General features: G+C 36.9%; 2 protein-coding genes across 3 annotated transcripts in view; one reads left to right on the forward strand and one right to left on the reverse strand.

Annotated features, from left to right (window-relative positions):
- The window catches only part of LOC108971206 (putative fatty acyl-CoA reductase CG5065), an 80,300-nt gene that overhangs the window by 27,305 nt on the left and 30,586 nt on the right, over positions 1–22,409 (reverse strand). The gene's annotated exons all lie outside the window — the stretch shown is intronic.
- Positions 5,419–19,126, forward strand: LOC108971208 (FMRFamide-related peptides). Of its 2 annotated transcripts, none has more exons than XM_018937099.1 (2): positions 5,419–5,878; positions 17,470–19,126. In XM_018937099.1, the coding sequence occupies exon 2, from the start codon at positions 17,497–17,499 to the stop codon at positions 18,691–18,693; it is 1,197 nt and encodes a 398-aa protein (XP_018792644.1). In that variant the 5' UTR covers positions 5,419–5,878; positions 17,470–17,496; the 3' UTR covers positions 18,694–19,126. The 2 variants fall into 2 exon arrangements, with proteins under 2 accessions (XP_018792644.1, XP_018792645.1); XM_018937100.1 differs by having other exon boundaries at positions 5,419–5,629.

Genomic DNA, 22,409 nt, shown 5'->3' on the forward strand with positions numbered 1-22,409 from the left:
ATATCTGACTCTTTTAGTTTTAGGACTTACAAACAAACGTTATGTGAACAAAACTATAATACTCTCTTTAGCAACTTTGTTGCGAGAGTATAAAAAAGGCCTCAGCTTCGGCGATCACCTCTTCATTTGCAGAAAATTTATTTAAAGCGAGCATTCTTTTGTGATCTTTGAACAGAAAATACATAGTCGCCGCGGTCTGAATCTGGATAATGACAATTAGAGGCCGAATTCATGTATTTTTGACGACGTTTTTACTGACTTTCCTAAAAAAAAAACTACATTTTTGTGTTGTTGTAATTATAGCGGTTATTTAGTTCTACGAAACTGCTTGGAGAGGCGTTCGTTATGTCCAATATTGAACAATATTTCGACACATCTGAAGCGACCATATCGGTGCGGTGTAGTTTATGTCATTTCCCAATGACCTGATGGGTAGCGACTTGATGATTTTGTTGAGGGGTCGGAACAGCCGATATTGAATATTGATATATAGGTTATACTATAGCTGTTAAACAAATTGAGAAAAACAAAAACTAATTCTTTTAAGGAAATCCTTTATAGTTGACGAGGTGCCTTCACGAAAATTTCATACTAGGTTATTAGCCAAATCAACAACGAATGAAAACCTATATAAATGAATAATGGCTTATAGGGTTTGTCCTCGACTGTACTTCGGAACGTGCGCTCACTGACTGGATTCGGTAGAGGCCATTCCTAGCTAATGAACGAACGACTGGTCAGTGGTCAGAACAACCATTTTCACGCGACGTGTTTCTGTGAGTGGTGCAAGCCAAAAAAAATGCTTGCTGATGACCAGAAATTGCAGCGGGTGAAAGAGTAACAAGGAAATTTGAACATGTATGAAAGTGGCCGCCAATTTTTAACTAACGTAATCACAGGTGACGAGTCATGGATCTTTGAGTATGATCCCGAGACAAAGAGGCAATCTTTCGAGTAGCACACACTGGTGTCTCCTCGCTCAAAAAAGGGAAGAATGATTTGACATCGAAGGCATCGTCCACCATAAATTTGTTCCTCCAAGTTTTACGTGACAGTCCTCAAGACACTCAAACGAAGGCTCAATCGGGTCTGATAAGACACCGCTGACGATAGGAAGTTGTACCGCCACAACACCCCGGCACACACCGCATTTCTTGTGAACAGCTACCTAACCAAGACCGTCATCTCAACGCTTCCGCAGCCGTCCTGCAGCCCAGAAGTGGCCCCCGATTTTTTGTTTTTTCTGTGCCTGAAAAGGCCGATGCAAGGCAAGCATTTTCAGAGGACAGAGGAGATTCAAGCAGCATGCACCTCGGCTCTCCAGACTATTCCGGAGAATGCCTTCCGTGATGCCTTCAATGCTTGGAAATCTCAGTGCTGCATCGACGGAGAAAGAGACTATTCTGAAAACTTTTAAAGAATTGTAATCATTGGTTCAATAAATTTTTTTAAATCGACTCAGTCCTATTACTTTCCGGAAAACCCTTGTATGTTGATGCAAAAGCCTTATTTCATGAAGTCGTTAGTCAATACTGTTCAACTAAAGTCAACTAGGTATAAATTAGTCACCTGTGTTAGTTTAGTTTTCAAGATTGAAAATTCAAACCCAAAGTTTTTGAAAATTAAAACCTAATTAAGCAAACAACTATGCAAAAGGCTCACGTTATTCTTAAAAGATAGTTTAAGACTTAAAAACTGCTAAGTTTTAAGAAAAACTTTTAAGCTAAGCCAAAATAGTTGTGGAGGAGCCACGTGGAAACTATGTACCTACATGGGAGTAGATATTAAAAAGAAAAACTTCAACATCCAACGCTGACGACACTCTGACGGCGGCGTTAACAAATTACGCGGCAACATACGGCCGAGCAGACGGCCAACAGAGTAGAAATATGCCATAAAAGGCGACACAAAGTGTACAGTTACATGGCTATAAAACGAAAACAACAAAAACCAAGGAGAAGCGAAAGAATTTCTTCAATACTTGAGATATGCGAAACTTCAGAGTTCTTGGTGAAAGTGTCATTAGAAGACTAACCGCAAATTACAAGCTAACCGCGACACACACTCATACACATGTCTAAGTATATGTGTAAGCTATGCAAATCGGCTTGTACATAATGTCAGTGTTTGCCGGTTAGCCAATCCATAGCCAATTTGTGGCAACAGCGCCAATACTGCCAGCATCGTTTGGCTTTGCAAAGCTTCAACACGGCACTTTGGTGGGCGTTTTCGGTTAAAATTAAAAAGATGGGCGTTTTAATTGTTCATTTAATTTAAACGTTCTACCATTACGGCGTCGAAATGTTGACAACATATCCAAATACTTATACTATTAAGAACGCTAAGCTTTATGTTGCGAAGCCAATTTTAAGTTGTCTTCTAGTTTTAACGCTTGTTTAGTGTATTTTTATATGCACCTGTCTTTTTGCTCTAGATGAAAATACATCAAAAAGTACACATAGTTGCAAATAACATCTACACCCAAAAATATATGCTTACGTTCTTCAGTGCAACAATAGGCGGATGTTCTTCCACGATACATGCATTTCCTGCTCTTTTATTCACAATTACACTCTTCCACCTGACAGGCAATGTCTTTTTGTGGACTCCATTGTAGTCCATTCGTCAAAATAAATATTAGTATTCAGTTTTTGACGTGAAAATGAAATGAAAACGTCAAGAAAGGTCATTTGGTCTGCCTCAAAAAGATATTTATATTAGGAACAGAGGTAGACGATAATAAAAGTACATATGTATATAACTTCAAAAAATATTAAAAATAAACAAAAGCGTTAACTACACTGAAACTATAATACACTTCATAAATATAAACGATTCCTTACAAGAATTTCATTTTATTCAATTTCCAGGTTTCCTTTTCGTTTAAAGAAAAAACACAGGAACTTCAAATTATTTCTTTGAAATGTTGGCCGTGGCTACGTCTCAGTTGGTGTGATATCACATGATCGTGGTGGAAAATCGAACAGCCCAAAACGTGAAGTTATCTGCTCACGGAAGTTTTCTCTTAATAAAGCCATTGATTGATATGATGTGTGGGAAGTGGCGCCGTCTTGCTGAATCCAAATGTCGCCGAGATGACGAGCTTTAGTTACAGGCGTCAAACAGTCGGTTATTAGGGCGCGATAACGGGTGCCATTGACGGTTACATTCTCACTCGAAGAAATATGGACAGATGATTCCACCGGTTCACAAATCACACCATAATGTTGGTTTTTTTGGATGAAATTGCAGGTCTTGAATCTCTTCAGGTTCTTCTTCAATTTCGTTTGTTTACGTACCCATTGAACCAGAAAACGTTGGAACTTCTTGGAACTTTTCAAGAGCCCATAGAGCGAAGGGATGCCCCTTGGGAAGGTCAGGAGGCTTGTTTTTGCACATATTCGGCATCTGGGGGCTTGCTTTCATGTTTCAAATTTGACGTTTCAGATAGCAGTTGTCCCGTTTTGAAGATGTTATCTATGCAGAGTTGTATATCCATATCTTTATTTATGTTTGATATATCTATGACGTAAAAGGATCTGATAGAATCTTCACTTAATTGCAACAAATTCGTTCTATTTATAAAGCTTATGGTTACTGATGATTAAAAATTAACCACTTAATATATTTAAGCAAAAACGGCCGTGGTGGAATCGCGGGGAACCGGCGTAAATGCTGACCAAGCCCGAATCGACGGTCAGAAAGGGAAACATCTACCATAAGATGCTTCTTTAAGGCCAAACTTTTAATACGGATTTCAACAGTAAGGAGTATTGTCAGAATGAAGCAATCACCCAGAAGCGGCCAGCTTTGGCAAAAAGAAAAAAAAAAATTGTATTACTATACACTATACACACACCTTGATAGCGCTCCGAAAGCTGGGGAGTTGTTCCTATGCAACCAACTTATAGTACGGAGCCAGCCCCTAGTAATTGGTACAAATTTCTGTCTATGACCAATGATTTCACTTTAGAAAAATTCGCTTTAAGAGAAACTTGTGAAAATCGACTATTTCAGGTTTTTGCGAATATAGCTGAAGGTTTCTCTGATACTTTGTTTACTTTTTTGACCTTCAAAATGGCAACAAATTAGCTAACACAATTTTTGGCCTAAATCGGATCATTCTAACTATGAATTTCTTACAACCTAGACCACAGCTTCGCGGAACCTTCTTGTTTCTCGGCTCGCACACCTGGGAGCGTGTTGGGGGCGGTACGAAGCCGTTAGAAACGAGTTGGAGTGAGTTTCTTCCAGAATTGATCGAAGTTAAAAGAGACGGCGGGAGGTGGAGTTCGGAAATTCTCCATCAACAACTCTAGTTTTATGCAACCAGATCTTTAGGATGCCTGCGCTGGAAGCTTAAAAATCCATTATTTCCTTCATGTCCTGTTTTTAACAACTTCTGAAGTGAGTTTTTGGGTCACACAAAGGACAAATATTTGTCTAAATGTGATTTTTGGATGAACCCCGCGACCTTACCTAACCAAATTACGCTCATGCGAAAATAATGAATTTATATAATATATAATATATGTATATATTATATAATATGGGATTACATAAAAAATGTATACCCTAAATCACATGAACATTCTTATTAAGTTAAACCACAGATAACAAGACCTCCACTTTTACCTTATGCTAATAAAGACAAATGTCAACAAGTTAAAATGCGACACAATAGCTGGAGCGGCAATGCAACGGAATACTGAATACGCAAATGCAAAGGCGGAAAGATTACTAAATCATTATTTGCCAGCTTTCATATTATTTTTGGTGAACTATTTTGAAGCCACCCACATAAAGTTGAATATTTCAGCATACGCACACATGAACAATACTATAAACCTCAAATACACACACACATTTGAATGTCATAACGCTCCTTGCCGGTGAAACACTGACCATGTCCTTTGAACATGAAATTAGAGGTTTCTACGAGGTTGCGAAAGTCGCTTAATGCCAAGCAACATTGAAATGTTGCTGAAACATTTGCACTTTGTGTTTCCGGTAAACGCGGTAGCGAGCACCACTACAAACACAGGTGGCGAACTGGCGAACATTTGCCGACACCAAGCACACGAAGGAAAGCATAAGGACGCAAACAAGTTGTTGCAGAAGAAGATGCCGTCTGTTGCTGTTGTTGTATGGTTGTGACTTGTCGCCTGTTGATAAACATTGTAAACATTATGTGTGCGTGTGTGTGTAGCTCGCTGCGCCTAAGCAAAAAGGATGTGGCATAGGCAAATACATATATACTTGCGCTTTGTGATGTGAGTGTGTGTGTGAGCGCGAAGTTTACCACCACGCCTGTGTTGGTGTTAGGCAGCTGCTTTTGTGGCAGCCACACATATAAAATAGGATGCGCGTCCAACACAAGCCACAGAAGTCTCGAAATTATTCCACGGCCAACAAGTGCCTAGCACATAACGGTAAAACGGACTCACGGGCCAGCCAAAGCAGCCACTTTAAAGCCACATAACTGTACGTCGTGGCATCAATCATAATCGGTCCCAGTTGGCGCAGGTAGTGACAGTGGTCAAACGGATAGCGCGAATTATTCTACCGCGTCACAAAAAAGCGGAAACGGAAATCCGACGGTGTTGTTGTTTTGACCGGTGCAGCAAAAGTGAGAAAGTGTAAAGTTTTGTTTTGAACTTTCAATACTTGTCGAACGAAAATGATTGAATGAGTTAGTGTACCGTGTGAAATATACCGCAAACTCGTTTTTTAAAGTTTCAAGGTTTATTTCTAACCTCGCAAACTTGTGTGTGTAATTTTAAACGGCTGACACGTACATTTGACAGTTCAACGAGAAGTTATCATTTATACTGGGAATTTGGCGTGAAGATAAGGGTTCGAAGTGGAAATTTAAAAGGTTATTAAAAAAAAAATATAGTTTTTGAGTTATCGACAAGTTGTTCTTGAGCACTCAGAGATGTTTGATTTTCAAATATTATTCCAAATAAAATATTCAAGTGATCAGCAAGTTTTTCTTTATCACTTAGAGGTTTTTCCGTTTCAAATATTACTTCAAAAAATATTAAACATTTCAACTTTCAATAATTTGTGTTTTTGAATTTACCTTGCGAACTCTCAAAAACTTAAGGAAGTTTCTTTAACATTATTTCAAAAAGTTTTAAAATTTCAATTTTTGAAATCATATCTGTTTTGAGTTGGCGGTTAGTTGCTCTCAATCTCTTAGAAACGTTTCCATTTCAAATAGCACTTAAAAAATTTTAATTTCCAAAAATTATTCCAAAAATATTCAATATTAAGTATTTCGTAATGTAAATTTTCAAAAATTTTGGGTTTCTAAGTTGTCGGGAAGTAGTGTTCAATCACTCAGAGATGTTTGATTTTAAGTTGCTGGCAGAAGGTTCTCAATCTCTTAGAGACGTTTCCGTTCCAAATGGTATTTCAAAAAAATATTCCAAATTTTGTATAATAAATTTTCGAAAATTTGTGTTTGTAAGTTATCAGAAAGTTGTTCTCAATCACTCAGAAATGTTTCCGTTTCATATAGTATTACAAAAAAAATATTTAAACATTACATTTTCAAAAAATTTTGTTTTTGAGTTACTGATAACTAGTTCCCAACCACAGATGCTTCTGTTTCAGATATTATAAAAAAAATTTACATACATTTCTCGGCAGGCCTTTTCAATGGCCTCTACGTCTGCGTAACGCTTTCCTTGAATGGGCAAATACATTTTTAGGGAAAGGAAGAAGTCGCACTTTGTAATATCAGGTGAATACGGATTTTGATTTGCTCACATGTTGATCGTCATTTATATCCTCACGACCACTTTGAAACGTTGAAACCACTTGTGCACTTTGCTACGGGATAGGCAATAATGATAGGCACGCCATAAACTTGTTTCATTAATTGAAGCGTGTCGGTAAAAGTTTTACCAATTTTAGAACAAAATTTAATGTTGGCTCTTTGTTCGAAGCTCATTTTCGCTCCTTTAACACAAGCATACTGACACTTAAAACGCAATAACTTCACTTCCAATCTATGAAATGTCATGAAATTCTCACTGGACTATTGATAAAGATAGCAGAAGATTTTAACGCACCAGTCATAGATAGCTCCACCAGGGTTCACTAGATTCAAAAAGTCCTGTCTACTTTGGAAAGCACCTTGTATTTAAGTCAGCTCAAAGTCAATTCAGACAAATTGAGAGGGCTAATCTAAATTTAAATTATTAATTTTCCTCCATTGACTTGATCTAAAATCTAATTTAATATTAATGTGATAAACAGATATATCTCAAAATTTTCATGAAGACTGTGGTATTACTCGGAGACACTTTCACCTTTTCGACTCTCAATTTGCCATCCTAGAGCGCAATGTCACTACTTTTCCATTGTTTGTTTATAGTTTAATCAAGCAGGTTGTTCTCTAAGATTACACAGTGTCGTAGGGTTTCGGCGGACAAAAATAACGATGTTTTTGCAGCTTACAGAAGAAAGTAAAAATAGCTGATTCAGAAATATATTTTGGATATTTGGTATATACTGACTTTATCATCGAGTCATAAAACGCATATAAAATCGAAATTCAAATTGAAGCAGGTACCAAAATGTGTATCTTCTCCATCAAGACAAATTTGTGGTTTTTATATGGTTATGAGGAGAAAGTTTTATTCATCATCTAAATTTTCTCATCCTAAGGCGACAAAGACAGATTAAATTTCAGTTATATGAGACCTTTAATGGAATAAAAGACTTGTTCATATCGTGTTAAAAAAAGAAAGGCATGCGAAGAATAATCCTTTACGTTTTAAAGATAAAATTAGCAAATACCTTAGCTTCGGTTGCGATGCAACTATAATATATACATATAATAATAACCTTCGCATGTACATTTATATAGCAACTATATGTATACTAAATGTACAAATCTACCGTAAACATAGCCAACCAACGGTTTGCATATAAAAGTTGTTATTTATTAGTTTGTCAAAAAAGTCTTGCGATATTTTTATTGAATTTTTATTGAATTGTTCATAAAATTTTTTTTGATGACTCATGCCCAGCTCTTGACCTATGCTACGGCTGCTACTATGCCGGTCTCTTTCGATTAATTCAGCGATTTGATCGCAATTTTCGACGACAGCACTCCGGAGTGTGGTGCATCTTCGACCACCTCTACACCAAAAAGGAAAACGTTGAAACCATCGTTGTGTGGTGGAAATGGAATGTATCGGGTCCATAAACTGCACAAATTTTATTGGCGGCTTGAGATGCATTTTTGCCTTTATCGTAGTAGTCCTGTAAAATATGCCATACTTTCTCTTTATTTTGTTCCATGTTTGCGACGACAATCAATCAAACACGTGTTAGCGCGTGAAATGAATGAGCTTTCCAAAAAGGTATAGCATGACCCGATGCGACGAATAAAACTAGAACTACGCGCTCTCAGCGCCAACTAGCCAAAATACCGCACGACTTTTTTGACAAACTAATATTTTAGCCAAGTTTCTTTGATATAAACAACCTTCGAGTCTTTTTAAGATAACTAAATGAGAATAAAAGATTAAAAAATTCTAATAATCTGAGTCAAGTAAGAGAGTTTTCCATACAAGGACTTGAATTTGATCGGTCAGTTGTCTAATATCTGCGGTTCCGACAGATGAGTGGCTTCTTGCGGAGAAAAGGACGTTTGTAAAATTTCAAAACGAATTGCAGTCCGAACGTTATCAGGCGATGCTGCTGAAGTCTTATCCATTCACATCCAAGGGGACGAATTCGCACGACTATAACAGCAAGCAGAGCCGTCTTTAAGGCGGAAAAAAGCAGAGAGGTGGGAGCAGCGGTGGCAAACCTTATCCAAAGGACTGATCACAGATATTCCTTCGTGTGTAGACAGACGACAACAAGGAGACCTGAATTTGCACCCAATCCAAATACTGAGTGGCCATTGATGCTTTAGAAAGTATCTGTTCGAAATTAGTCATGACATTAGTCGGTATTGTCCGATGTTTGCAGGGTGCACTCTGAACACGTATTTTTTCAGTGCCTCGCTTTTTAAAAATAATCAAAAAGCTAAAACCTACACTCGGCGGTAGTGTAAAGGTAGAAAATTTGACCACACATATGTATTATATGTATACTATATGTCAGTCCTCAGATAAATGGAAAGCTGCCAGTAAAGCGTCAGCTCTAATTATGACAAAACTAAGAAAACTTAGAATAGATTAGGAATCAGTCAGTCCGTACAATAGAAGAGACTTAAATGTCTTTTTGTCTCCCATGAAGTAGTACTTAATATGGTGGATCCGTGGGAGAGACATGAGTTGGGAATATATTAGGTTTAGCGGATTAAAGTTCAGCACTCTCTCTTTAATGTTTCCCCCTGCTATAAAAAAAAGGCAGACAGAGAGTTGCCCATAGCTAAGTCGACTCAACTCATCATACAGGGTGTAAAAAAAGTCTTCATTTATCATATTCAGGGTAAAAATATTGATGTTAGGTACATAAAAATACAAAGAAATTGTTCTAGTTGGAGAATAATGTTGTGGACATACTTATGAGATATTATTTACTCATAGAGGAGCGGTCGTCAGTTTGAAACTCATCAAAAGCAAGGGAAAAATATCTGGAAACAGTTTTTTTTAGCAGACACCACTCAACAGATAATATAGGCTGATCCACAAGTATTCCTAGTCGGTTCATAGTAATATATAATATGGAGTAAAGACAGTCTACTCAAATTGAGGAACTATCCTCAAGTTTACTTAAATGTAACCACATCCAAGCTTTAATAAAATCACATGTGAGTATGACATGACATCGCAATTTATTTTATAAAACCCATAAGCTTCAAGGGCAAGTACTAAATTTAACGAGTTAATTGCGAACGCAAGCGGGAGCCATTTTCAACCGAACTTTTCCATGGTTTCAGTTTGCAAAACATTGTGTGAAACTCTTCAACGTCACTAGACACCTCATGCAAAATGCAAAAGCCACAGCCACAAAGGTGTTTTAATGGGAAATAAAAGAGAGAGTAACAGTTTTTCGGGGTTACGCTGCTCATTTAAGCATTTACAGTTTTTTTTTGGTATTTTTTAGACGCACTAAAACTCATCATTTGCGCTCTAATTGTTCAGCAAACACTTAATTTAAATACAATTTTCACTTGCACGTGTTAAAAATTATAGGTAATACAAGTAAATGAGGGCAGCTGCAGGGAGAGGGGACTTATGTACAATATGAAAAATTTACATATGAAGCAACATCGTTAGGCGACGGCTTAACGTAAACTTGAAGAAAAAGGTAACAAAAAATAAATAAATAAACTGGAATTTGTACTCGCTATCACACTAACTGTAATTGTTCGTGAAGACAACTGAGCTATTGACCAACGGCACAGAGTTGAAAAATGTGTCTGATTTTAGGTGCATATTGACCTCATATAGAGATAGAAACAATAAATAAAAAAAAATATATATAAATGTACATTAGGATGAGCCAGAAATTTACTTCGCCACGAGCTGAGTAGGTTTAGCCATGTCTGCATGTACTTGTATATACGTTAACTAGCCTATCAGTGTTTAAAAAGCGATTTGAAATTTTTTTCAAATTTTTCTGAGAAACCTGCGGCAAGTTGTCAATAAACTCTTGACCGATAGTTGAGCTTATTTTCCTATATAGAGCTTTACAATCGCGTAGGACTCTATCAAACATGTCTCCTCCTCTTCTACCTATTGAGAGCTTCTACAAAATATTTCATTCATGTCACGTTTACTTGGTTGTTGAGCAAGTCAGATATTGCTTCCATCGATACTCTGCTAAACTCATTACATATTATACATTATATTATTCGATTAGCTATCACCAAGTAGCCAGAGACATTTTCTATTTCCGGAGTCTAATTGTGGGGTGAATTACCTGTTTAACAGTTCCCTGGGATATCACTATGTCCTGGAACTAGGGACGTGAAATAGGACGTTGATCCACAAAGAAATCAAGGAATTCTTTCACTAACTTAGACGAAAGTCTAAAATATTGTAGTGATCTTAAATCCACCTGGCTATCTGTATATATATGTATGTGGATATATTCCTTTTTGTGAGCATAACCCTTGTCAGAACACGCAGGCTTTACTCAATTACAGTAATCTCCGCTTAAAAGACACCTCAGTGCTCTGGTATTCAGAAAATTATTTTTTTTTTTTTGGCTTACCTCAATGTACTTAGACTTATATACGTATATAAACTTTCTCAACCTAAAAAATGTGTTTATCTCTAATAACTAGCCAGATAATGTTCAATGCTAAAAATAGATAGATGTTGAAGGCGGAAATGGAAGACTTAGCGATAATATCGTTATTTACATCTGAAAGTGAAATAGGACGGAAAAAGTTCATCAAATACAATAGAGAATGGTATAAATAGTTTGTAACATTTTTGCTTCAGAAATATATATGTTTGTATAGTTTGGTTTTATAGACATATTCATGCAATGAGTATAAAGTCCGTCAGAGTTGGTCTTAAGTTTTGTAAATTAACATTAAGTTTAACAATGGTACATTTTGTAGAGCAAAATGGCTTCCAGATATTAAATTTACTAAATACATAACAGATGAATTGAAGACCCACAGGCTGCCATAGTAAAATACACTTTTTTGGAAAAATTCATTTATTTTATTCAATATAGTTTCCTGGCCGCTATGTTTAAGCTTGGTATCCCGAAAAACTAATAGTTATGGCTGTGTAAACTGATGTTGAGCAAAATCGAAAGCTCCGTCAGCATCGGAAAGGATCTCTCCGAGCCGTTCGATACCAAACGAGGTTTCAGGCAAGGCGACTTCCTTTCTTACTTCTCATTCATCCACTATTCGAGATAATAATTCGAGGTTCAGATCTGAATAGAGAAGGTACAATTTTCTATAGGAGAGTACAGCTGCTGGCATACTACGATGAAGTTCTGCTATATCTAGACAGGATAAGCAAGTGAAACGTTTGGTCTGGTATTGAGACGAAATATCTTCTGTTATCAAACAAACAGCCGTCGCACTCGCGACTACACACCCACCCGTCACTGCTGACAGTCACACCTTCGAAGTTGTAGATAATTTCGTCTGCCTTGGAACTAGCATCAACAGCAACAACAGCATCAGCCTCGAAATCAAACACAGAATAACTCTTGCCAACAAAAAGTCTTCTCTCAAATAACGAAGACAGTCAACACAGTACCCACCAGGGGAAAATAGACCAGCTGCAGAAGGACCTGGCTGCAAAACGAATCTTTAATTGGCGCCAAACAGTGGAAAAGGAAGAACGACGGTCGCTCTAGATGTAAACTGGGCACTAACCGCGTTAGTGGTGTATACGTCAATAAAGAAGAAAGAAAGAGAAGTCTCCGAAAATTCGCCATCAAGCCAAGTTTTTGCCTTAGCTGTATTTTTTTCTCCTAAAAAAGCAATATTTGATCAACACGAAATACTATCTTTTCACAATAACAAAATTGGTTGCATGCGAACTGTGTAGAATGGCATTGTTGGGGTTGTGCTTAGTGCACCATAGACAGTCGATGAAGTTCGCTTTTTGAACACCCCACAGCTGCTTAGCTAGTTTTTGAAACTTTATTGGTTTAACTACGGTTTCAAAGAGCGAGAAAAACACTTTTGATGAGAGTCCCCACCTCTTTCCAATTGTTCCTCTAGAACAGTATGAGGCTGCTCTGTATAAGTACAAATATGTATTTAATTAGAAAAGGTTGTTTTAATTGGAGTATGTTACCACAGTCGAAATGGAACTCGGCACTTGCTTAACTAATACTTATGACCCATTTTAGTGGGTTCATTTCTACTTCTTGCAACGTGAATTTGGATTTTTATTTCAACCACTAATACATATAAAAAAAGACAAATTCAATATACATATATATTTAAATGTATATATGTATCAGCTTATTTTTCAATTCAATGCTTAGCTAAACTCAAGTTTTCCCTTAAGCACTAGGAAGTAAATAAATATGTATGCGGCAGTGCTGCCATATGGGCACACGTTGTTTGTTTATCTATTTAAAAGCTACCGGTGCTTTAGCATTCTTCTGTTATGATTTATGAGTTGGAAGCTTTGTTGAGTTGTCGCACGTGGGCGCCAGCCAATACATGCGACACTTACTCTTACTTAAGCAAATCTTCACAGGTATTTCGGGAGTTTATCAAGCTGGCTTTTCCGTTATCGCCGATGCCTTGTTGCATCGTCGCATATCCTGCATGCCACACAAGACGTGGTTTCACTTTTCTCAACACCTTTGTTCCATTTGTCATGCCACAAACTCAAATATGTCTGCATTGTCGTCTACGTGTGGGCAAAATGCATGCCACAGTTGCCACAAGTTCCGCTACGCATAGTTGTCGTATCATCAATCTGCCGCAGACTCGTATCAGCTCACATTTTCCATATCAATTTGTTTCTATTATTGTTGCTTGTTTATTGTGACAACTTGGTGGCATATTTGTATGAGCCGTTATTATTTCACAACTCGCTCATATTTTACAACAAACATCTTTCTAAGCTACGAGTGTTTGCGCAGGTAGTCGCAGTTAAAAGAGTGTTGGCGTGGAGAGAAGGGGGATTTTGTTGTAGCTGTACCGCTAACACTGTTGATCATTGTTGTCAAAAGAGTTATGCGACAACTCGTGACACAGATGTAAGCTTGTTGCTTATGAGCAAGTGCAATTCAGTGTCTACTACTTTAGGGAAATTTTAATACAGTTAGTTACGTAGAGTCGTGCGTTATACACTTTAAGCATTTATTTGATGCCAGTGTGGGCCTATACAGTCATTGTTTGGTCAAAACCTGGAAAAAGCCGCCTTTCAATGTATTCTGTGAGTTCATAATTATTATGCAGAGGAAATTTCAACATCTTTGGATTATGTTTATAATTTTGCTTTCTATTTACTTTTATTTTTACATCCGCGCTTTATACGCTTGAAATATTATCTTCAAATACTTATTTCATAGCGTTCGTGTACTTTGTACTGATTTGCGGACGAGACCAAGGGAAGTCGAAATCAGCTTTTCGTGACTAACACTCAGGGAATTCTGTCTTTTCCAATGGCCAATTAACCTATGGCCAAACTACCGAAAAGTTTAACTAAATCTTGAATAGAGCATATAGTCACCTAAAATGCAAGACAGCGTATCAAAAACAAAAAAAAGGGAATTTTAACATAACCATTCTCAAATTTGTTTAAATTTAAGCGGTTTCCATTATATTGTTTTTCCTTTGCCCTCAACTTACTTTTTTTCGACTACTTTTCGCTTCAATTAGGGCCGTACGTTAGCAATATCGTGCCGAATATTCTCTTCCGTTGTTCATCATATTTTCGGGCTAATCGACGGAGACAAGCGACCCCACAAAAATAGAAAATAGTGCAGCAGTCTTTCTTCTCACAGATCTTTGGAGTTTATATCAGAGACCCACGACACGATGTATTGCGCTCACCAAATGTTTCCTTCTATCAATTTTTCTTTGGATGTATGACATGTACTGTAGTTTTGTTGAAACCAAAGTTCGCCCCCATCACTATGGTCCATTTCAGGGACGAAAAAGTCAGTAGTCATGGCTGTATAGCATTCCTTCTTGGTTGGCATATTATGGTCCGCTTCTATTTTGATTACATATATATGGACTAATAACTCTGTCTGCTCTATATAAGCATAATAAACAGTGACTTTTTGAAGATGTGACAGCGTCTTAATAATGGATTGTGGATTATCATCACTCCAAATCGTGATCGATCTCCTGTCTAGAATAAACATGATGCAAAACCGATCCACGGTTGCTCCAAAATACTGACTCTGTTGCGCGAATGGACGTCGTGCGCATCGAATCATTATTATACCCTGAACAGGGTATATTAAGTTTGTTACGAAGTTTTTAACACCCAGAAGAAAGTATCGGTGACCCTATAAAGGATACATATAAATGATAAGTATGTTGAGCTGAGTCGATTTAGCCATGTGTGTCTGTCTGCCTGTTTGTCCGTCTGTCTGACTGTCTGTCTGTATATATACGAACTAGTCCCTTAGTTTTTAAGATATCGTTTTGAAATTTTGCAAAGGTCATTTTTTCTTCAAGGAGCTACCCGTTTATCGGAACTGCCGATATCGGACCACTATATCATATAGCTGCCATACAAACTGCACGATCAGAATCAAGTTATTGTATGGAAAACTTTCACATTTGACAATGTATCTCCATAAAAGTTGGCACAGGTTATTTTCTAAGCCAACAATGTAATCTCCAACGAAATTGTTGAGATCGGTTAACTATAGCATATAGCTTCCATACAAAATGAACACATCGTTACTAAAAGAACGGCACCTGTGAAGGGTATATTTGCTTCGGTGCAGCCGAAGTTAACGTTTTTTCTTCTATTGTTAATAAATTTGCGCGATTTATACACGTTGTTCTGGAGTAAATCTGTTTATTATGAAATGGCAAACCTAACTGGGTATAAGGCAAGTAACATCTGTCAAAGAGACCAACTTCGAAAAAACTATTGCTTGATTGAAAAACACAATTAAACAAAGAAATATATAATTTCAAATTGATCAACTTAAGCAGAAATTATTAGTGGTATCTCAAAATACTGCTTTTATAGGGTTTGTTCTACTAGAGCTTAATTAATTAATTAAACTAGGGTTCTAATTCTACTAAGTGCTCCTTTTCGCTTTTCATACGCATTATCTTCGAACAATGAACCAATATTATACTATTTTGATTATTCCGAAAAATTGACGTATGTCGCATTTCTCAAGCTCTTGACTCAACTTTTTCCAACAAATGTAGGATCTTACATACATATATCATGTTAAACTCGAACTGCTGTTTGAGTTTTGAAAACAATTTTCATAAGTTTAATGTATAACAATACTACATATAGCGAAGCAGAGCCCAAACATATCAAAGAGAGCAGAATTGTAGTTTTTAATAAGAGAATCTGTTCATATACTCACCTATATATATATATATATATACATGTATGTACAGAATAAATAGATGGCATTAGAGAGCTATCCAGCCAAAAAGTTTCCAACCAGTTTATAACCGGCCCTTCAAGGGCAATACATTTATTTTAGCGACCCTCCAAATATTCAATAACATTTTTGTAATACGATTTGCCTTTTGCTTCAAAATAGTCCTTAGTTTCAGCGATCAATTATTTATTGGATGCAAATTTCTTCTCAACGAGCATTTTTTTTTTTTTTTGAGATTTGACAATAGGAAATCGCTGGGGCAGATCAGCAGAATATGGTGGGTGTGGAAACAATGCGAAGCCTAATTCATGGATTTTTGTCTCGTTTTCAGGCAATTACGTCCGTTTTTTGCCGATTTCGTCCTTCAAACGGTCCCCTATGTAATACTCGCTGTTGATTGTCCTTCCTTTTCAATGTAGTCAATAAAAATTGTTCCATATGCATTTCAAAATACAGACGCCATAACCTTGCCAGCCCAGTGTTGCGCTTTCCACGCTTTGGAGCGAGTTCATCGTATGTTGTTTACTCTGATGTCTATCTATTGGATTTCCAAGTGAAATGATCCATTGTCCTACTATACCGACGCAAAAAGTCGTGTTTATTACGCTTGAACATCTCTAAACACCGTTCCGAAACATTCACTCGTAGTAGTTTTTGGTTAAACGTGAACTTGCGCGTGCCCACGTTGCAGAGAGCGTATTTAATTGATATCTTTAGAGTACCTGCTATATCGAAAAACTTCACTTAACGCTGATCCAAAATTAGTTTGTGGATTTGTTTGGTGTTATCCTCGGCAACAACTTCTTTTGCTTCTTCTTCTGTATTTTTTCACACTTGTATGAAAGTTTCATTCTTCGGACTTCGGTTGTGTTTATAAAATTTAAGTGCTTACTGGTGTCACTTTTAAGACTTTTTCATTGAATTTCATCAATATCGGATTACGTTAATACCTTTGAAGTCTATTTTTCAATTAGAGATCTTTCGTTGGTAATCGACCATTTTAATAAACCAGTCTGCAGAGTTTAATGATCACAGTTATCGTAAAACACCTGAAATCGCACAAGCTGTGGTGCTACTGTCGAAGAAATATCAGTTTCCCAAAATTAAAAATGTTGCCAATTTGTATTCCGAAAAGTTTATTAAGTGTGGAGATAGGACTTCGCTGATTTTACGACTTCGTTTGATAGTTCTTTTTTGTCACTGTTTTATTGCAACAGTCGGGACGAGTATTTTACGATGTTCGTGAGTTGTTATTAAAATCAATACATCTTTAGGCAGCTACAGCTCAAATTTTAAGAGGCGTGTGTCTGAAGCAGTCGTTAATGAAGTATAATGACGTCTTTTATGCTTATCAGACCTGATGGTATAATCTCTGGGCAGATAGAGTACCAATTGATTACGAGATAATTTGAATGATAAATCACATTATTAATTTTTTTGTTTTAATTTCTTTACTTCTAGGTCACCTTAGTCCCAGCGAACACCAGTATGGGTCCACTACTAGTCTTCTTCCTGTACATGCTACAATTGCAGGCGACAATACGAAGCGAAATCATAGAATCACCAAATGAACAACTAAACACCATATCCGACACTGATGACGCCGATTTAAATGAAAGCGAGTCCAACGAACGAACTGAGAATTCGCAAAAATTACCTTTCATACAAACAGGACGCGATCCAACCGAAGTAGAGTTTCGTTATCCCATCGCATCCTTAAATATTGACTACACGAAAAATTTGATTATTTTGAAATTTCGTAAGTCCAAGGCCGACGAAGAGGAGGAGCGTCGTCGCAAATCGTTTAATGAGAATTTCATGCGCTTCGGACGTGCGAATGCCGATTTTATGCGTTTTGGACGCGATGCAGATTTCATGCGCTTCGGACGCAGTCCATCCGACTTTATGCGCTTCGGCAAACGTGCGCTCGAACAAGTGCCCAAAATGAATAGTCTTGATCATGATTATAAGGTTAACTACGATAAGTGCACCGATGCGGGTCGACGCATTGAACGCAGTCAAGAGGGTATACGCGATTCACGCGGTGACAATTTCATGCGTTTCGGTCGACCAGCTGATGACTTTATGCGTTTTGGACGTAGCGCGAATGACTTCCTACGCTTTGGCCGTGCTTCCGGTGATTTTATGCGCTTTGGTAGAAATCCTTCGGACTTTATGCGTTTCGGACGTGGTGGTTCTAATGATTTCATGCGTTTCGGTCGCAGTTCTAAGAATGATTTCATGCGCTTCGGACGCACGCCAAAGGAACAACGTGGGGAGAATCAAGATTTCATGCGTTTCGGGCGAACGGACAATTTCATGCGCTTCGGTCGAACACCGGCCACAGCAAAACAACCAACGATTACACCGAACTTCATGCGTTTCAGTAAACCCGATCAGAATTTCATGCGTTTCGGCAAGAGTTTGGGGCAGCAAGCTAATGAAAATAGCACAAAACCCCCATTACCCAGAGAGGTGATCAAAGAAGCCGCGAAAATTCTACATCAAGCCGAACAATATGGTGGTATAGGCGAAAGTAATCCCATGGACAGAGCTATTAAGGTGTTGTTTAGTAAGGATGGCGAGCATGAAACCTCGGCACAAAACGAGAAGAGCGCTCAAAGTGACGCCGAAGCGATCGATGAGGACACAGATGCTGATTACGAACTAAATGTGGTGCAATGAGCTGAATATACATAAATGAATGGGCTTCAAGCTGGTACCAAATTTGACGACCTTATGTATATAATTACTTCGCTAAAATTGATGAACTGGCCACGGAAACTTACACAAGCACACATAACCTATACAAATATAAAGCAAAATATAATTTTGATAAAAAAAATTATATAAATTAGACGTAAATATGCATATAAAGGGTGTATGCTGTATACAAAAACTGGAAAAATCTTTGTGTATCTTATTTGACATGTTTGGAAGTGAATTTTTACTAGGGCTGGAATAAAAGTTCACTTCCTGAGCGACTTCCTTACTTTGAGTAAACATAAAAATGTGAGCATGCAACCCAGTATACGAGTAGATGTTTCAATGTAAACTATATAAATATATATTATATATACTTTGAGATTTTGTTAAAATAATATAGGAAAATCAAATATATATACAAACACACACATAAATATAGTTAAGAATATGAATCGATATAGCTATGTAAAAAAATATACATCTATTTTAGCTTCACATACTTATGTACTTATAAAAAAATTATACAAAATTTTAAATGGTTTGGAAATAATCAATGAAAATCAAAATAAAACGAAGACTTCAAAAGCAACAAAAACAGAAAACAAGCATCCAACTTCATTACTTTTATTTACATATGCGCAGAAAAAGCGAAGGAAAAAAAAAACAAAAAATTTAGAATGCATAGTTATTTCTGAGTGATTTTATAAGATTTTAATGATTGAATTTGATTTTATATAAATTCATAAAAATTTAAAAAATTTAAACCATTTTTATTCAAACTTTTTCGGCCAAAATAACTTTGGCAGTTCTTTGTAATTAAAAGTGCCGTTTTTTTCATAGGTGCTTCAAGAATCAAAATGTTCTGAAAATACTTTCGTAAATTTCTTTACAAAAATAAAATCTAAGAAAAAAAAATACAAATTTTCTTGAAATATGCAAACAAATTTAATTTTGTTCGGACTAAGTCTGGGAACAATCATTGAGGAAGAAATGTCATTAGCACTGCTTAATGAAATATAAGTTTCCGTCGATTATTATATTATCATTTCCTGATGATCATGTCACACTATCAAAACAATTTTAAGAACTATGAAAATTTTAGCAGTAACACCGGAGAATATAGTGCTTTACATCATCGAATCGAAGGTGATCTGGGACAGAAAGGGCGCGTGGGCAGCTATAGCCAAGCAAGAAAGAAAGAGTGGCAATGCAGCGAAAACAAAAGGATTAATCGGAATTAGAGCGCAAATGCGTGAATGAAGAGCCGGATGGCTAAGCTTAGTCCCACGATGTAATGTCTAATGGCAGTTCCGTAGTCCTAATATAAGCAATGACAATGGAGTTCAGGGTTTAGTGCGTGGGCGTACTGTGCTGCAAGTCCTGTTTGGGCGTGCGGCCAATACGAATCGCGCATTTCCGGAAAAATTATTATAGCTTTGAAGCTTCCACCTCCGAAAAAAAGAGTCTCGCTGTGTTTGTAAATAAACTGCACTGGCAACGATTTTTCCAATTCACTTTTTGGGTTGGCCTTCAGTTCCTTCAGCGAATTTCGTTTTATCCCTTCGATCGGCTGGAAATGGTTTCCACGAAGCGAAAATTTCAGTTTAGGAAGCAATAAAAAAGTACACAGAGCCAAATCTGGTGAATACGTTGGTTGATCGATGGTATTCATTACATTTTTGCTTTAAATTCAGTCACAATCATACTCTTTTTGAAAAAAAATTCAGTTTTATTGGCACGAGTCGAGCAAGAACGCGTTTCATACCCAAAATATTCACCAAAATCATTCGAACGGACTTGCGAGAGATGCTGAGCTCTCTTACCATCTCTCAAGCATTTGCCTGACTTTTCAAGTACCATATCCTTAACTGTTTTAATATAATATTTCAGTTAAAGAGGTCGAAGGTTGTCCAGAGTCATGTTTTCAACGATCTCTCGCCCGTGTTTGAAGTCTCTTAGACTTGTGTTTTTGATAAAACTGAATCCCCGCAAGCATTGTCAACAACTCAGAAACTTTGAATTAGACACAGTTTTTTTTTTGGAGTATACGTACGAGAACTGACGAACAGAGTAACACAATACTCAATAGTCGGAAGTGCAGACACCTTGCTTTATATGCACAGATGTATGTACATATATTGGAGCAGGCAAATTTTTTTCTGCACAACTTTGACTGCGCAACTATGGGTCTAAAACTGGTTTAGAGGCAGTGATTTTTAAGGCGAAGTTTTCGCTTCTATAAGAGATATGTAATATATTATTATATATGATCAATAGAATATCAAAATGAACCTACGTATTAAATTTTATGCGGATATCGCAAAAGTTGACGAACAAATTTTTATAATCCTTAAAGAAGTTCGCCTTAAATATCGCTAGCTCGCTGTTTGCCCCACTATCTTAGGCAAAGTGTTTCAAAATGATTCATAGAATATTTCCCTCATGTGCGTTTTCTTCGTGTTTTTTGGCGCACCGCCAATCGACCAGCTCCATTTGCTTTTTTTTGGTCTTTTGACTGTGGTCTCTTGTCAAAACTTTCAAATTAAAAAAAAAAAAAAAATCAATAGCTTAACACAAATCAGGAGAATCTATGGATTACTCGCAAACTGGCATAACCTTTGGCTTGGTTGAAAAATACAATTTGTTTTTCGTGTAAAAAATGGGTTGGGTGTAATGGTTTGTTCGATATAAATTTTTATAATTTTATACTTACTTAGACCACTTTTTACTTTCAGCACGAACTCTGTTGGCTGGAGTCTTAAAAGTTTACTTTGCCAATGTGGTAAAGAATTCCATTTTTATACAAATATTTAGTTATCCTTTTGCATGTTTTCTTGACTGCATGGGTTTTTATAGCCACATGAAAAATAATATACTAAGGTGTTTTAACGAAGGAGAGTAGATTTCTTTCTAACTTAAAAGGGGCATTTGTTTTTGCTTCTAGCACGGATTTATATTTGTGTGTAATAAAATAGCCAGATTATGTAAGGTGCGAATCGAACAAGTAACTGGTATACAAACATTAGATAGGTAGAAATAGAAATAGAAAAGCCGCTGATTTATACCAAATAAATGAGCTTCCTACCATAGACGCCCCCGAAATTGAATTCATATCTGAATTTGTTTTCACGAATATAAATTTTTGAAACTGGCCTAAAGCGTCGCAAATCGAAGCCGCCTTGAAATTATACTAATTACAAACCTACACAACTCGTATATATTTTATGTTAAACAGATGCTGCGCCCACGCTTGATCATCCCTTACTCTTGTATAACAGAGGTGGAAGACTACCGACGCTACGGAAGTTGCACTTAATCAAACTAAAAGGCAAATTAAATTATGTAGCTTACAAATTTGAGATGTTTAACACATTCTACGATGCGCTAGCCAATAACAGTAATAACAAAAACAATACCAATAACAACTAAAACAAATATAACTATAATAATGCAGATTAAGGGATCTTAGTCTGTGGCGAGTGAATTTTCAATTCTCACTTTTCCACATTGTTAGCGGTAATTTGCGGAAAAGCAAAAACAACAAAACACACAGAAAAGTTAAAAGCGAAAAAGAGTAAAGTAAAGTTTAAATAGTAAATACTTCGTGGCAGTCGCGAGGCTGCGTAAGTAAAACGTGTGCAGGAAAACCCAACGCCACGTTTATTCGAAGTGCAGCGGCAATAACGAGCATAAAT

The sequence above is a fragment of the Bactrocera latifrons genome, unplaced genomic scaffold, assembly GCF_001853355.1.
Source record: "Bactrocera latifrons isolate USDA-ARS-PBARC rearing strain unplaced genomic scaffold, ASM185335v1 scaffold_33, whole genome shotgun sequence".
NCBI lineage: Eukaryota > Metazoa > Arthropoda > Insecta > Diptera > Tephritidae > Bactrocera > Bactrocera latifrons.